The sequence below is a fragment of the Tursiops truncatus genome, chromosome 17 (assembly GCF_011762595.2).
Source record: "Tursiops truncatus isolate mTurTru1 chromosome 17, mTurTru1.mat.Y, whole genome shotgun sequence".
Taxonomy (NCBI): domain Eukaryota; kingdom Metazoa; phylum Chordata; class Mammalia; order Artiodactyla; family Delphinidae; genus Tursiops; species Tursiops truncatus.
In genome coordinates this window covers 18,655,966-18,674,052 of record NC_047050.1, presented here as the reverse complement: position 1 = coordinate 18,674,052, position 18,087 = coordinate 18,655,966, and the positions used below count along the sequence as shown (strand labels likewise).

At 34.9% G+C, this 18,087-nt stretch overlaps 1 protein-coding gene across 1 annotated transcript in view; it reads right to left on the bottom strand.

The window, feature by feature from the left end:
• Window positions 1-8,169: 8,169 nt before the first annotated feature.
• PI15 (peptidase inhibitor 15) overlaps window positions 8,170-18,087 on the bottom strand; it is a 29,345-nt gene continuing 19,427 nt past the window's right edge. Inside the window, exons 4-6 of the mRNA XM_004315490.4 lie at window positions 17,470-17,602; window positions 17,233-17,348; window positions 8,170-14,026 (exon numbers count right to left, since the gene is read on the bottom strand). Of these exons, the coding sequence (XP_004315538.1) occupies window positions 13,891-14,026; window positions 17,233-17,348; window positions 17,470-17,602 (385 nt within the window). The 3' untranslated portion in view covers window positions 8,170-13,890. The remainder of the gene's footprint in view (window positions 14,027-17,232; window positions 17,349-17,469; window positions 17,603-18,087) is intronic.

The following is an 18,087-nucleotide window of genomic DNA, read 5'->3' as shown; positions in this document are numbered from 1 at the left end:
ATGTCCCCATATCTCCTCCCTCTTGCATCTCCCTTGCACCATCCCTATCCCACCCCTCTAGCTGGTCACAAAGCACCGAGCTGATCTCCCTGTGCTCTGCGGCTGCTTCCCACTAGCTATCTATTTTACATTTGGTAATGTATATATGTCTATGACACTCTCTTCATCCCACCTTACCCTTCCCACTCCCCATATCCTCAAGTACATTCTCTACGTCTTCATCTTTATTCCTGTGCTACCCCTAGGTTCTTCAGAAACATTTTTTTTTTTAGATTCCATATATATGCATTAGCAAGAAGTATTTGTTTTTCTCTTTCTGACTTCACTCTGTATGACAGACTCTGTGTCCATCCAGCTCTCTACAAATAACTCAATTTTGTTTCTTTTTATGGCTGAGTAATATTCCATTGTATATATGTGCCATATCTTCTTTATGCATTCATCCGATGATGGACACTTGGGTTGCTTCCATGTCCTGGCTATTGTAAATAGAGCCACCATGACCATTGTGGTACATGACTATTTCTGAATTATGGTTTTCTCAGGGTATATGCCCAGTAGTGGGATTGCTAGGTTGTATGGTAGTTCTATTTTTAGTTTTTTAAGGAACCTCCATACTGCTCTCCATAGTGGCTGAATCAATTAACATTCCAGCCAACAGTGCAAGAGGGTTCCCTTTACTCCATGCCCTCTCCAGCATTTATTGTGTGTAGATTTTTTGATGATGGCCATTCTGACTGGTGTGAGGTTATACCTCATTGTAGTTTTGATTTGCATTTCTCTAATGATTAGTGATGTTGAACATCCTTTCATGTATTTGTTGGCAATCTGTGTATCTTCTTTGGAGAAATGTCTGTTTAGGTCTGCCCATTTTTGGATTGGGTTGCTTGTTTTTCTGATATTGAGCTGCATGAGCTGCATGTTAATTTGGAGATTAATCCTTTGTCACTTGTTTCATTGGCAAATATTTTCTCCCATTCTGAGGGTTGTCTTTTCGTCTTGTCTGTGGTTCCTTTGCTGTGCAAAAGCTTTAAAGTTTCATTAGGTACCATTTGTTAATTTTTGTTTTTATTTCCATTTTTCTAGGAGGTGGGTCAAAAAGGGTCTTGCTGTGATTTATGTCATGGAGTGTTCTGCCTATGTTTTCCTCTAAGAGTTTTATAGTGTCTGGCCTTACATTTAGGTCCATAATCCATTTTGAGTTTATTTTTGTGTATGGTATTAGGGAGTGTTCTAATTTCATTCTTTTACATGTAGCTGTCCTGTTTTCCCAGCACCACTTATTGAAGAGGCTGTCTTTTCTCCATTGTATATTCTTGCCTCCTTTATCAAAAATAAGGTGAACATATGTGCGTGGGTGTATCTCTGGGCTTTCTATCCTGTTCCATTGATCTATCTTTCTGTTTTTGTGCCAGTACCGTACTGTCTTGACTACTGTAGCTTTGTAGTATAGTCTGAAGTTAGGGAGCCTGTTTCCTCTAGCTCTGTTTTTCTTTCTCAAGATTGCTTTGACTATTCAGGGTCTTTTGTGTTTCCATACAAATTGTGAAATTTTTTGTTCTAGTTCTGTGAAAAATGCCATGAGTAGTTTGATAGGGATTGCATTAAATCTGTAGATTGCTTTGGGTAGTAGAGTCATTTTCAGAATGTTGATTCTTCCAATCCAAGAACATGGTATATCTCTCCATCTGTTTGTATCAACTTTAATTTGTTTCATCAGTGTCTTATATTTTTCTGCATACAGGTCTTTTGTCTCCTTAGGTAGGTTTATTCCTACGTATTTTATTCTTTTTGTTGCAGTGGTAAATGGGAGTGTTTCCTTAATTTCTCTTTCAGATTTTTCATCATTAGTGTATAGGAATGCAAGAGATTTCTGCGCACTAATTTTGTATTCTGCTACTTTACCAAATTCATTGATTAGCTCTAGTAGTTTTCTGTTAGCATCTTTAGGATTCTCTATGTATAGTATCATGTCATCTGCAAACAGTGACAGTTTTACTTCTTTTCCAATTTGGATTCCTTTTTCTTCTCTGATTGCTGTGGCTAAAACTTCCAAGACTATGTTGAATAATAGTAGTGAGAGTGGGCAACCTTGTCTTCTTCCTGATCTTAGTGGAAATGGTTTCAGTTTTTCACCATTGAGAATGATGTTGGATCTGGGTTTGTCATATATGGCCTTTATTATGTGGAGGTAAGTTCCCTCTATTCCTACTTTCTGAAGGGTTTTTTAAAATCATAAATTGGTGTTGAATTTTGTTGAAAACTTTTTCTGCAGCTACTGAGATGATCATATGGTTTTTCTCCTTCAATTTGTTAATATGGTGTATCACATTGATTGATCTGCATATATTGAAGAATACTTGCATTCATGGAATAAACCCCACTTGATCATGGTGTATGACCCTTTTAATGTGCTGTTGGATTCTGTTTGCTAGTGTTTTGTTGAGGATTTTTGCATCTATGTTCATCAGTGATATTGGCCTGTAGTTTTCTTTCTTTATGACATCTTTGTCTGGTTTTGGTATCAGGGTGATGGTGGGTTCGTAGAACAAGTTTGGGAGTGTTCCTCCCTCTGCTATATTTTGGAAGAGTTTGAGAAGGATAGGTGTTAACTCTTCTCTAAATGTTTGATAGAATTCTCCTGTGAAGCCATCTGGTCCTGGGCTTGTTTTTTGGAAGATTTTAAATCACAGTCTCAATTTCAGTGCTTGTGATTGGTCTGTTTATATTTTTTATTTCTTCCTGGTTCAGTCTTGGAAGGTTGTGCTTTTCTAGGAATGTGTCCATTTTTCCAGGTTGGCGTATAGTTGCTTGTAGTAATCTCTCATATCCTTTGTATTTCTGCAGTGTCAGTTGTTACTTCTCCTTTTCCACTTCTAATTCTATTGATTTGAGTCTTTTCCCTCTTTTTTTTGATGAGTCTGGCTAATGGTTGATCAATTTTATTTACCTTCTCAAAGACCCAGCTTTTAGTTTTATTGATCTTTGCTATTGTTTCCTTCAATTCTTTTTCATTTATTTCTAATCTGATCTTTATGATTTCTTTCCTTCTGCTAACTTTGGGGTTTTTTTGTTTGTTTGTTTCTTGTTCTTCTTTCTCTAATTGCTTTAGGTGTAAGGTTAGGTTGTTTATTTGAGATGTTTCTTGTTTCTTGATGTAGGATTGTATTGCTATAAACTTACTCTTAGAACTGCTTTTGCTGCATCCCATAGGGTTTGGGTCATCATGTTTTCATTGTCATTTGTTTCTAGGTATTTTTTTATTTCCTCTTTGATTTCTTCAGTGACGTCTTGTTTATTTAGTACTGTATTGTTTAGCTTCCATATGTTTTGATTTTTTACAGTTTTTTTTTCCTGTAACTGATATCTAGTGTTGTACTGTTGTGGTCGGAAATGATTCTTGATACAAGTTCAATTTTCTTAAATTTCCCAAGCCTTGATTTGTGACCCAAGATATGATCTGTTCTGGAGAATGTTCCATGAACACTTGAGAAGAAAGTGTATTCTGTTGTTTTTGGATGGAATGTCCTATAAATATCAATTAAGTCCATCTTGTTTAATGTGTCATTTAAAGCTTGTATTTCCTTATTTATTTTCATTTTGGGTGATCTGTCCATTGGTGAAAGTGGGGTGTTAAAGTCCCTGACTCTGATCTTGTTACTGTCAATTTCCCCTTTTATGGCTGTTAGCATTCGCCTTATATATTGAGGTCCTCCTATGTTGGGTGTATAAATATTTACAAATGTTATATTTTCTTCTTGGATCTATCCCTTGATCATTATGTAGTGTCCTATTTCTCTGTAATAGCCTGTATTTTAAAGTCTGTTTTTTCTGATATGAGAATTGCTACTACAGCTTTTCTTTTCTTTTCTTTTCTTTTCTATCCCCTCACTTTTAGTCTTCATGTGTCCTTAGGTCTGAAGTGGGTCTCCTGTAGACAGCATATATACAGGTCATGTTTTTGTATCCATTCAACCAGTCTATGTATTTTGGTTGGAGTATTTAATCCATTTACATTTACTTTTAAGGTAATTATCAATATGTATGTTCCTATTAACATTTTCTTAATTGTTTGGGATTGGTTTTTGTAGGTGTTTTCCTTCTCTTGTGTTTCCTGCCTAGAGAAGTTTGTTTATCATTTGTTGTTCCTTTATCATTTGTTCCTTTATCATTTGCTGGTTTGGTGGTGCTGAATTCTCTGAACTTTTTCTTGTCTGTAAAGGTTTTAATTTCTCTGTCAAATCTGAATGAGATCCTTGCTGGGTAGAGTAATCTTGGTTGTAGGTTTTTGCCTTTCATCACTTTAAATATGTCCTGCCACTCCCTTCTGGCTTGCTGAGTTTCTGCTGAAAGATCAGCTGTTAACCTTATGGGGATTCCCTTGTATGTTATTTGTTGTTTTTCCCTTACTGCTTTTAATATTTTTCTTTGTATTTAATTTTTGATAGTTTGATTAATATGTGTCTTGTCTTGTTTCTCCTTGGATTTTATCCTTATGGGACTCTCTGTGCTTCCTGGGCTTGACTGACTATTTCCTTTCACATATTAGGGAAGTTTTCAACTATAATCTCTTCAAATATTTTCTCAGTTCCTTTCTTTTTCTCTTCTTCTTCTGGGACCCTTATGATTCAAATGTTTGTGTGTTAAATGTTGTCCCAGAGGTCTCTGAGATTGTCCTCAATTCTTTTTTCTTTATTCTGCTCTGCAGTAGTTATTTCCACTATTTTATCTTCCAAGTCACTTATCTGTTCTTCTGCCTCAGTTATTCTGCTATTGATTCCTTTTAGAGAATTTTAATTTCATTTATTGTGTTGTTCTTCATTGTTTGTTTGCTCTTTAGTTTTTGTAGGTCCTTGTTAAATGTTTCTTGTATTTTCTTCATTCTGTTCCCAAGATTTTGAATGATTTTTACTGTCATTAGTCTGAATTCTTTTTTAGGTAGATAGCCTATTTCCTCTTCATTTGTTTCGTTTAGTGGGTTTTTACTTTGCTCCTTCATCTGCTGTGTGTTTCTCTGTCTTCTCATTTTGCTTAACTTACTGTGTTTGGGGTCTCCTTTTCACAGGCTGCAGTTTGGTAATTCCCATTGTTTTTGGTAAACCTTATCAGTGGGTAAGGTTGGTTCAGTGGGTTGTGTAGGCTTCCTGGTGGAGTGGACTGGTGCCTGTGTTCTGGTGGATGAGGCTGGATCTTGCCTTTCTCATGGGCAGGACCACGTCCAGTAGTGTGTTTTTGGGTGTCTGTGAACTTATTATGATTTTAGGCAGCCTCTCTGCCAATGGGTGGGGGTGTGTTCCTGTCTTGCTAGTTTTTTGTCATGGGGTGTCCAGCACTGTAGCTTGTTGATCATTGAGTGGAGCTGGGTCTTAGCGTTGAGATGGAGATCTGTGGGAGAGCTTTCTCCATTTGGTATTATATGGGGCCAGGAGGTCTCTGGTGGACCACTGTCTTGAACTCAGCTCTCCCACCTCAGAGGCTCAGGCCTGACACCTGGCCAGAGCACCAAGACCCTGTCATCCACATGGCTCCCTGGGCTATTCTGAGGTTCTGAGAGAAGAGGGAATTGCAAAGTGGATCAGAGGCAGGCATCTGAGCCATGGAAGGAGGCAGTGGTGTCCACCCCGGAGCCATCCATGGCTTCAGAAAGAGCCGTCCTTGTTATTTTTTATTAACTATTATTATTCACTTGGGAAGGAACAGGTCATAAATTTGGCTCTTGGATTTTTAACTGCCAACAATATTCATATAAATAATATATAGGAATTTTCACAAATGTAAAACATGTCACTAAAGTAACTATATTGGCTGCAATAAATCTGAGAAAATGTCATAGATAAATTTCTAAAACCTCATCCAAATCTAAATCTGTTTAATTTTATGGGTTAATTATGGAGTCGATTATTAATCTCAACATTTGCAGATGGCCAATTTATTTTGTAATAAATTACAAGATTATTTAGAGTTTCTGGCTCTCTAACAAAATAAGGCAATAAAAAGGGAAGTGACTGTACAACAATAATTAATTAATTAAACAATTAAAAAGAGTAACCTAGTTATATACTTGCATTATTCTTGCTCTTCCTTCTCCCGCTAATACTATTACTGACAGACTACTGATAAAGTTTTGTATTTCTTTGTAGCTCTGTATTTGCAATGTACTCCACTGAGGTTGTACCCTCAAAACACTGTCTTTCAAAATCATTTGAAAAATTTTTGTCCCCTCCATACTGTTTCTTTCGTATTCCTGGAAGTAATCATCTTTATTTGTTTTAAATTTACTGTTCCAGCTTTATTTTCATCAATTAAAAACAAATATCTATTATTTCCTGTGTGTATATATGTATCACTCCCTCTTGTCTTTCTTACAAGGTTAACATGCTAGTTACACTCTTACATATCCTGCTTTTCACTTGTACTCACATCCTGGCAGACCACTCTATCAATTTAGAGATTTTTCTCATTCCACGTTCTTTGCATAGTATTCTCTTATGCCAATCCCCTTATGATGGACCTTTGAGTTGTGCCTGGCCTTTTACTAGAATAATGCGATAATGATTAATGTTGTACACATGTCATTTCATTACATTGCCAGTGTATCTCTGGAATGGATTTGCAGAATAAGAATTGCTGGGTCAAAGGGTAAATGCATACACAATTTTTGGAGAAAATGGCGGACTGTAAGGCTTGTAGAATTTTCATGTACCATTTAATTATTTTAGAATTCACTTTTATGTTAGGAAAAAAATCATTTCTGAAGAGATAATTAAGGACATTGCTCAATTTATTATGTGAAAACTCACAGAACAAATCCCTGTCTACACTCACGTTTGGTAAAACAAAAGTGCCCCTGGATAAGTGGTCACATTAACTTCAATCAATAGGCTATCAATAAAGGAAACATGTCAAGACCTCACTCTTTCATCAAGGGAGACATTTGGGGCCAGAGAGATTCAACTAAGGTTGGTGCCACCTCTCCAGTTTGCTAAGACAAAGCCAGTCACTCCTGCAGTGTTGGCTTAACAGTGCAAGCACAGGTCAGGAAGAAGTTGGCGCCCTTGGTACTGCAATGCCAAGGTTACTGTCTCAGAAGGAACTGGGTCAGAGTCACTGGCAGTGGGAATAGGCTTTGCTCCCAAGAGCATACTCAGCTGTTTCTGGGAAAGCTGATGTTTGCCTTATCAGGGTGAGCCTGCTTCTCATGAGGTGGTCAGTTATCGCTCTCACTGTTGGGGAAGACTGAATGGCATCAGGCACCCACCAGCCCCGCATTTCTTCACTGTCAGAGGTGTGCAAGACTCAGGGACAAGACTTCTTTTGTATCCATCCGGCCTAGTCTGAGGGGCTATAAACTGCAACACACACACACACACACACACGCACACACACACACACACACACATCAATGAATGAAGCCCCACCTCCTGTAGAGATGGAAAGAACTTTCCAAACATGTGGATGAGAACCTGGAGGCATAAAAGAGGAGGAAACAAAGTGAAAAGGGAAGACTAGCAAGAGAAAGAGAAGCTGCAAGGGAGCCACAGAGTTCTAGGGGGTGGGAGACATTCTGAAAAGGCTTAAGTTAGTGAGGCTTTCTTACCTTATGTGAAATAAGGAGAAATTTAAATTTTAAATTAAGTCCTAGATTTGGGTCCTTCTCAGCAAACTAGCCTGGGAGTAACACTCTGCAAGGCAGAGCCACCCTGTAACCAACAGCCTTGGGCCAACTAGTGACCAGAGGTAGTGCTTCTCCCCCAGGAATGCCTATGGTTTCTCTTCTTGCCCTTAATATGGGGAAGCATGAACATTTGTATGTTCAACTGCTGCAGTTTTCCTCAGCCAGAACTTCTTGATATAATGTTCTTTTCCTCTTTTTCCATGGAACCGTGTTTTATATTGGTACCTCAAAATATTTTTTGAATTAAATAGAAAAAAAAATGGAAGAAGGAAGGAAAGAGGCAGGGAAGGAAAAAAAGAAATGGAAAAAAAGAAAAACAGAAGATCTGATGTATTTCAGTGATGCTCAAAGATATAATCATTTCTGCTTTAGAAAAGTAGTCCATTCCTTGTCAAAACTATCATGGCATCTACTTCTAATTCTATTGTAAAACTACTGAAAGCAAGAAAACAATTAGATTAATTGTTATTAATTAAAACCCTAAAAACAAAACAATTAATTATAATATTTTATTGAAAGAAAAAATACAGCAGAGCTCAAAAAGCTACACTTGTTATGCTTTATAAAGGTAGATGTTTACACAGGTTTTATAAATGCACACATTCATGACATTATATCACAATATCAAAGGCACCTTTTACTGCCACAGTATTAGGTAATGAATAAAAAATATCAAATTAATCTTAAAAAATCTAAAATGATACAATATATTTTAGGATTATGTACATATTTGAAACATTTAGCTATTTTTAAACACTTTATTTTCATACGTGCATCAGAATTATCTCTAATTCTCAAAATATTATGGTACCAAAATTCTGTTTGTCAAATAACAAAACACAAGATGCTGTAATCTATAACCAAGCACCAGTTAAAGTCAGTATTTGAAGCTCCATCAGTTTGGCTTCTAACATGTGCAAAGTGAAGTGGGTATTTAAGATAACCATTGCAAAACATTGAGTCTCAATTTTTTGTGTCTTTAATTAGCTAATTACTTTAGAGAAAATGGGGAGAACTGGATGATTTAGATCAATGTTTTTCTAATGGTTCAATGGAATCCTAGGGCTCTCAGAAGAAACTTCCAAGGCACAGAAGAGGGTTTGGGAAATAAGTAGGTCCATTATATGTACATTATATGTTAGAGCTTTGTGCAGGATTGAGATCATACAAAGAGTTCTATTGCTTTAAAATGTTTGAAAATACTAATTTGGAAAACTGCTTCAAAACATATTTCATTTGGTTATGCTAACGCAGTTTAAGAAATATCTTTGTCAAAACAGATTATCACACTTTGTCAGTTGCACAACTCAAGTGAAAGTTTATCTAAAAATGTTGCCTTCATGGTTACAGGGTATATAATTCTAAGTTTTTCTGTACATTTTTAAGTCTATAAAGACTTTGAATGGAATAATAAAATGTTATCATTAGCTCAATAGTATGACCAAAGAACATTATCAAATTATAGATCAACACATAAAAGTGGAGAGATAATCCTTTGATATATGGAATTGTTTTAATATATAAAAATAAATGATCACTTCTGAAAGTGAGATGCACCATAATTCTGTTTGATAATTTTAACTCTTATTGTATTTATGATGTAAACAAATTAAAAATGTATTTTATTAATACCTACTTCACAAAAAGAACACTTTAATAAGCACCTCAGATCTGGAATATCATTTAAAAAAATATTATTTAGGAAAATGGATGTCAAGATATATTATCTCTATTATCTTCCTAGAAAATTATGTCAATAGAGTCAAGCACTTTTTAATGCTCTCGGATTTAGTGAGTATCCAAGAATTTAAAACTGTTCAGCTTAAATTTTTATTGAACGGAAGAAATGGTTTTGTTGCAGGCCAAGTAGCCATCAAGAATTTGTTCTTTTAACCACCAGAGGGCGCCGGTGCCTGCAGCATGGTTGGTGTAGGTGTAATCTAACCTTTACTTGAATTTTACATCGCCGTGCTAAAAAATGCCTTTAAAAAAAATTGAAAACTTCTAAGAAATATATTTACATTCTGTAACATCTAAATAATGTTGGGCTATTAGATTAAAAAATTGAGTGTACTGGCTTATTTTGGTTAAGACTAATTTAATAGGACTTTATTAATGTTTCTAAATCAGGAATTGAATGGATAACACTTTTAACTCTGAATAAAGAGTCCCTAAGCTCCTAACAGTAACAATTCATTTAGCACCACATATTTAGCACCAGAATAGATATTGATAGTTCACACTTAATAAAAACTTTAATTCCAAAGAAACTTCAAAATTGTAGCAAGCATACGGTGGTTGTTATGCATTTTCAGCACCATTAATCAGTGAACTGTGTAACTTTCTAAGTTTTTGATTGACCTCTCATAAGTCAAAGTCAGACCATGATATAATTTTTAAAAATCATTCTGCATGCGTTTAAATATGTCTTCCCTCACACATACAACAATACAAAAAATATATATAAAACAAAGATAATATTAGACATTGATAGAAATCTAATTTCACTCTACCTAAACACTTCTTCAGGAAAAGGCTTCCCTACATCCATGTCAAGATTTGTGTCCTATGCTACTGCAGAACATAGGGAATGCTGTTATACACGGGGGAGAACACAGACCCCAGATTAACCATGACTTTTCCTTCCTGGACACATTCAAATTATCTGTTTAACTTATGTTAAGCAGGATATGAACACAAAACACATAACTGGCCTAAGTGTGTTTTAGATTTGCTTATGTAGATGTTATAAGTTGATCTAACACAAGCATGTATTAATGAGAAAAAGATATATTGTTTCAGTTCAAATATTCTGAGTAAATTGTATCAGTTGAACTTTCCCTAGTGTTTGGTCAACTCTTCGCTAAAGCTGCATGGAGCTTTCAAATGAATATTTCCATGAAGGTTTCAAATGAACACCACAGCACTGCCAATTGAATTTGGTAGGGAAGCCCTAATGGACCACAGAAGTGATGCTGCTTAGACTACTGAACAGACAAAAGCATGATAACAATAAAAACTGTTTCTGCCACATCTTAAAAGCATGCTTATCCATTATAACCAGCAACATTAAGGGTGTGCCTACACAACTCAAATACAATTCTGTAAAGAAAGCCATCAGTTTAACAGCGAAAATTGTAATTTTTCCAGTCTTTTGATGACACGGAAGCCAAAAAAATCTATATCGAGACAGAAATTTTTTACTTTTCTACTGAATAAAGGATGACATGAAAAATCTATACCAAAGATAAAACCAATGCTGTAGAATATGCATGCCAATTACTATTTCTTTTGAATGAAACCTATTAAAATGAAAACCTCAGTAATGACCATTTAAAGCTGCTCTTATGAAATAGCTTATACCCACACCCTTTGTGCTCTGGGAATTACAGTGAGAAATAGCTATCCTAGCACCATTGTTGCATGCTGTGTGAAAAAATACGACACTCTGTGTTGATACTAGCAAACTTTCATTTGCTTTAGCCTGGAAAATAAAACATTTCACATGGCCACTTCATATTACTAACTTTAAAAAGTACAGATAGAATAACAAATATACCCGTTATATTTTCAGCTGAGTTGCTAAGTTATAAATAAACTTACAGTTCTAGTTGTGATTTGGAAAGGACTGTTGTGTACAAGTTATGAGTGTGTGAACCACAGTCATAATCTGATATGTTTGATGATTTATCTGGATTGTTGATGCACTCAAAGCTTTGTATTTAAGACATTTTTGTCTTAATGAAACGTGGAAAGGTGGGGTTCCTCTAAATCCTTGCAATTCTGGACTTTGCAGTTAATTCTAAAAACCCATTCATGTAAACATTTATTACATTACAGCCACTATATAAGAAGCTGGTATAAATACAAAGATAAGACAGAATTTCTGCCAAAGGGGAGCTCAGATAATTTTATCTCAAATAAAAGTCTCACAACATGAATGCTAATTTTAATATTCATACATTTCTGTTACTATGGTAATCTTACCTTCATGTGACAAAATATCATTATACTTTTTGAGACTTGAGAAACGAAGCTACACAAGTAAACCAGCAACAGAACTGGAACTGATAGTAACCTTTTCTGGTTTAATAGTACTTTTCCTACTTCTGTAGAACTAGTTTAGCAAACTCAAGGAAGGAAATATTTTCTAGATAAATCAAATGAATATCGCGCTAATGAGCTTTCTCTTCAACTGCCGATATATATGTTAGCTAAAAGTTGAATTGGGGCCTGATTCTTACTGTTATTTCTATTTTTCATTTTAGTCTCCAAAATTTTTAGTTTTAATAAAATATATGTCCCCACAAAAGCAAAGTAGTATGATATGAAAACATTTGGTCAGATTCAGTTCATAAAAGGAATCAGGCCAATTGTTTGTCATCATGTAAACCTGAACTTCAGATGGTGGATGTTTCCACCATTGGATTTAATTAACTACCTCACCTTTCAGCGCATCTACCCTAAGAAATTGCAAACGTGTAGGGAGTTTTAAACAAGTAGTTTTCTTCTGTTATTTGTACTCTGGAACTAACCGTGTTTACTTATTCTGTGATCCTGTTGAAGCATTGCATAACCTGAAATATACACACACACACACACAAATGCATGCACACTTGAAATGTAATGTGTTAAGTGTCTTGACCCATGTGTTGAATTCTCCTCTCTGAAAGTGATTTCCTGATTTGGAAATAAGCATTTTCAAAGTCACATGAGTGAAATTTTCATAGTGACTTTGATTTGATTTCCACCAAACTTACTGGAGAACTGAAAATTATTCTTCTACTTAGATATGGGAATAAAATTTAGTAATTAGTCCTTAGAAAATCATCTGAAGAGGCCCCTTTAACAAAATCATAACTGTCTGTGGTGTGCACATGGGAACTTGCACATGATGCTCAAGGACCATGGTGATTAGATTGATTCTCACCAAGTAAGGATGGGCAAAGCAATGGAGAGCTGGAGGTATCCTTGACACCTACAGTGTTTCTTTCTGACATCCCTCACCTCCTGCTGAAAGGCTTCAAGTTACACTAGACCTTCAGTATATGCCCTTCAGAAGCTCTCCACCTGTGTGTGTGTGTGTGTGTGTGTGTGTGTGTGTGTGTGTGTGTGCAGTAACCCTATTTCTGCGACTTTTCTTACCTGTGACTTTTCATACCTGAAGCTCATTTCTCTTGGACCTTCTCAGTTTACTTAGGTCTTGCTTTCTGCCTTCCAAAATCACAACTATTTACTCTCACCCAGTAATCCCTAGGCAGTTGTTAATTTTTCCCTGCCTCATTTAGTTCCAGACGCTATAGCTACATTTTCATGCTAATCAGAAGCCTTACATATTACACAGTGTGGCCTATCACCTATTCCACCTACATGTGAACATTGTTGCACTCACTTCCTCAAAATTACATGGAAAATAAATCTGTTAAAAAATAATAATTTTACAGCAATATAATTAGGTGGCATTATTTCCTGAATATTTTTGTGAGCTTCTTGAAGTCAGGAATCATATTATCTTTGCATGATCAGAACATAACTATCAGAGTGCCTTGCCCATCGTAACCACTCAACACAAGATTCAATAAAAGAGATTAAGCAAAAGGCATGATTTGAACCTTACATAAGTCAAGAGTATCTTTTGGTGAACCCAAGTAAGATAAAATATCTCCAGAATGAAATCTGTGGTTGCTTAATTAAATTATTATATCCAGATATTACTGAGCGTTATTTTGCAAATTATCACTTTTGGGGCACTATAGAAGTGGGTGCTGAAGATGGCCCACCACCTCACATACATTTTAGAATAGGATTTTTAAAAATTTCCCTCAAGTTAACTACAAAATCATATTATTATCATCTATGTGTTATATCAGCTATGTGTGCGTATATACACACACATACATTATAGGCCAAATATATATTCTATTCCTTAAGAACATAATTCCTTTGGAAAACAAGTTTTGGAATTGGATGCATCAACTATGTCAATACTACATACACAATATTTTAATTTAGGCTTAGAGGTCAGAAAACAGAAATGGGTGCTTTGTTTACCTCCAAGGATTAAACAAACATAATAGACAAACACTAATTTATACAATGAATAATAAGAGGAAAACAAGATTATGATAAAATATGTATAATATGTGCAAAACTCAATATATATATATGCCTATGATTCCCAGAAACCATTATATTTCCTGGAGGAAAAGACAAGCTTATTTAAACCAGTATAGGTAGTTTGACGTTACTCCTGCAAAACAAAGATTGTCAGTACAAGACCCCCCGTAACTGGGAGGGCAAGCTGAACATGGTACCCCTACTTTATATGGTGCTTCTCCAATCCAGTTGCCCCTTGAAAAAAAAAGAAAAAGAGAGCATTAGTGCTACTTGCCCATTCTTTAAAATCTGATTGTCCTTAAGCACAAGATCACGTGTTGACATGTGATGATATTTTTAGAAGTCTGTCGTTTTAGAAAAGCACTAAAAGTTATAACCATTTATTTCTACAGTAACTTGTTCTGTATATCTTACTTTTAAAATGTTTTCTTTCTGAGTAAATTAATATTATGTTAATTTACAGATAAGAAGTGAGGCACTACAATGCATGGTGACATTATTAGTCATCCGACACCAGGCTTGATGCTCTATCCACTCACCACAGCTGCCTCGTTCCTGCAGCAGCCTTCTAGAGCACATGGGCTGTGTCCACTTAAACTTACTTCTTAAAAAACTCATGCTAATATTATTATAAAGATAGTAAAGTATATACAGATATAGATATATCCATGTCCATTATATATATAAAGATATATACACGTAATTCTGGGATGCTTAGAAACGGTGAAATGAGCAAGAAGTTGTTACAAGCATAAAAAATAGGTTTTAAGTGTTCAAAGGATTTCTTCCTCAAGTTGAAAAAATAGTTTAGATTCTCAGTATTCATAAGATGAGATAACGGAAAACTCAGTAAGAGAATAATGGCTCACAGAAGCAGCCATTAAAGGTGATTCCAAAACATTTTCCCATATGTAAACTCAGTTATAATTTTTAGTAATACTATTAGTTTTTTGATAATGCTGAACCTATTTAACTGAATTATTATGTGTTATCAATATTTTTCTTCATCTGTAATTATGGCCATGATTATAGTGGTACACCAAATTCACCATTTAGGATAGTTAAAAACAGCCACAATGCCTTATGTTATTAAGCTCTTTTAGCTGTGAGGAAGGAGGCAATGAATGTATTCTCAGTAGCATGGTGATTAGTAACTACAGTACTATACAGCCAGTGATGTGAAGGAAATTGAATGGTCAGGAGAAAATTTGGTTGTAGATAGTAAAAAGTCAAGGTTGAAGATAAGACAACAGTGTAAAGGCTAAAATATGAAACAAGTGGGTCTCATCTTTGAAACCTAAATAAGAACAGCAGGTGACTCATACAGTGCATCTACCAGACATGAACATATCCTTATTCAGTCAGTTGAAAAGTCACGTTTTTATCTATAAAATATCTGTAAAGGAAAAGTTGTCTGTAAAATGAAAAATATGCTGATTATTCATATTACAAAATGAGATGAGATTACAAGGCTGCCCACCTCTATCTAGCTTATTCTACACTCTGCCTTCCAGAGAAGCTTCCTCAAGCATAATTTTGGTAATGTAAATGTTTGCTTATGAACATTCAAGGAGGTCCATCCCTCAAGAGTGCAGCTCACTCCTTTATCCTAATCTCTCCCATTCTATATTCATAATCTTATTTCCCTCTATATCTTTACCCAAACCTATAAAAATATATGAACCCAGCCTGTGGTATTTTAATTTCATATTTTTCAACTTATTCTACGTAGCTTTTAGAAATTACACAGCACATATTTTTGGTAATGTTAACTTAGAAATACAATTTAATTATATAAAAATTATTATATATTATATTACAAACTTTTATATGAATGGAAGATAATTGTATTCAGTATTAGATCAGTCAGTTGATAAACTTATATTATTTTTCCTTCTAATTTTTATTCTATTTCATCTAATTCAATTCATTCTCATTCTCTCATTTTTCTCTCTCTCTCTCTCTATCTCTGTCTCTGTCTCTGTCTCCCCCCCAAACCCCTTTCCTTCTCTGTTTTATTTTGCCCCTGAAAAACAGTTATACTTGAGATAAATTCATATTGGGATTGGAAGAAACATAGTCAACTATCAGTCAGGATTTTAAAACTTTCTTCATTGCCTAGGTTTCAAAAGAATGGTTCTCTATCACAGCAAATATAGCATACTAACACAATATCTTAAACTCTCAGACTTATAAAACAATCAGACATCTCATCAATAGTATTACAAAATTCCAATCATTGGCCAAAAACAGAATAGTTAAATGAATGTTATAAAAAAACCTCTTTCACTATTTGAGTACTACTTGGCCTATTTATGTCAGAAAGAAGGGTTAAAGTCTTAATAGGAAAATATACAGTATAAAACTGAAAATATCAAACAAATGCAGTTTTAATGCTTATCATAATGCAGCCACATTTTACTTTCCAAATCTTACTATTCTAATAACTGTGGAGAGGGGACCATCGGGAAAATTGCTATTTTTCTAACTTTGCAAAAACACTGCCACTGGCATACTACCATATAAATGAGTAATGCAGTTATTTGTGAAACATTTTCTCATTCCCTCCCCATACTGGCAAAGCTGGAGAAAATCTTTGTTTGGGACTTACTTTGGAAGACACCAGGAGTGTCATAAATCCTTTGTACATTTTAGTATTTATTCCAAATGAGAACAGACTCATGTATAAATACTGGAACATTTTATCCGAAGAGTCATTGCTATCAAAAAGGCATTTTATCAGATGTTAACAAATGCTTATTTATCCTCATATTATAAAGAATGTTCATAAATGTGAGCCTATTTTATAATCTTTGATCAATTTTCACAATACCTTTTTATGTATGCCATAAGAAGAAATTACTGAATATTTTTTGTACTGAAATTGAAATCATGGCAAAGCTTTCATTAAAAAGAAGTCATAGCATTTAAATTTTCCCTTCTGATTCTGAATGCCTCCTTAACCATCTATGGAAAAAGTAAACTGTGATTGTAATTTTACTCTTAAAAGAAAGAAGAAGGGCTTGTTTTGCTTTCCTAGTGAAAAAGCTAAGCCAACATTCTAGTACTGATTGATGAGAATACTGTGGTGTTGATAAATTCCCTAGAAGATCCTTTCCTGATGCCTTTTATATAGCTATCAAAAGCCTAAAAGTGTATGTTTATTTTATAATTACCATGCCTAAAGAAAGATGGTAAGGAGAATTTAGTGACTCTCCAAATCACAAATAGTCTTGCCTGCAATTTTAATCTAGAATCCTTGTGAAAAGAAACCTTTCAGCTGATAACTTTTCAGATATACAAGAAGATGGAAGATTTGAGGATTAGTGCTTGTTAGTTAAGTCTTACTCATATTATTTACCTGTTAAAAGTATCTATCAGACTGAAGATATTTAACATCATTAAAGATTCCAAGAAGTAGAATCCAACTGGATACTTACTTTGGGGCATAGTTGCATACCAAATAAACTGCACGGCGCCATACAGCTCCCCAAACATTCATGTTTTGACAAGTATGAATTGCACATCCTATTCGATTGGAAGTGGCCCAAACCATCTGAGAAAGTAAATCGATATACTGTTATTGAAGTTGGAGCTAAGAAAATTCATGTTCACCAAAATAGTAAGAGCATTTTTTAAAAGTATGAATCAAAAATGAACAAAACAATTAAAATAACCTGTGTATAATGTGTGCACATGGGGCCAAAACATCTCATAGGACATCTGGGATTGCAATCCTGGGGATACGGAAAAGCATAATCTTTCACTTCATCATACCATGGCTTGACCAACTGGAGAATAGAGCGATATCTAGATATCAAGAAACACAATGAGAACTTAGAGTACAGTAGTGGCAATATATAGTGGACTCATGTTAAATTATAAGTTAATTGGTCCTTTTGCAGATTATTCATGATAAATCAAGAACATACCCACCCCTCACAATTACCATCATCACCTAGTAGAATCCTCTATTCCTCCAAGTAGAGCCAAGCATGAAAATGCCCAGGACTGGAGCAAGTGATCCTGTATTTGTCTAAGTATGTGTCTGGTTGTTTCAAAAAGAGAAATGCGAATCTTTCAGGAATTATCATCTTTATCTTGTTTTACCACCTGATTTTCCTCCCCTATGTGGAAGAGAATGAGTCTTTGGAATATTGGATGATGACATTCCACAGTGGTAGAAAAATTATCCTATTACTGGGAACAGCTTTATCCATTGTTGCATATACTTGCATATACATACGTGTGCCTATTTATATATACATATATGTGTAAATATATTGAATTTGTAC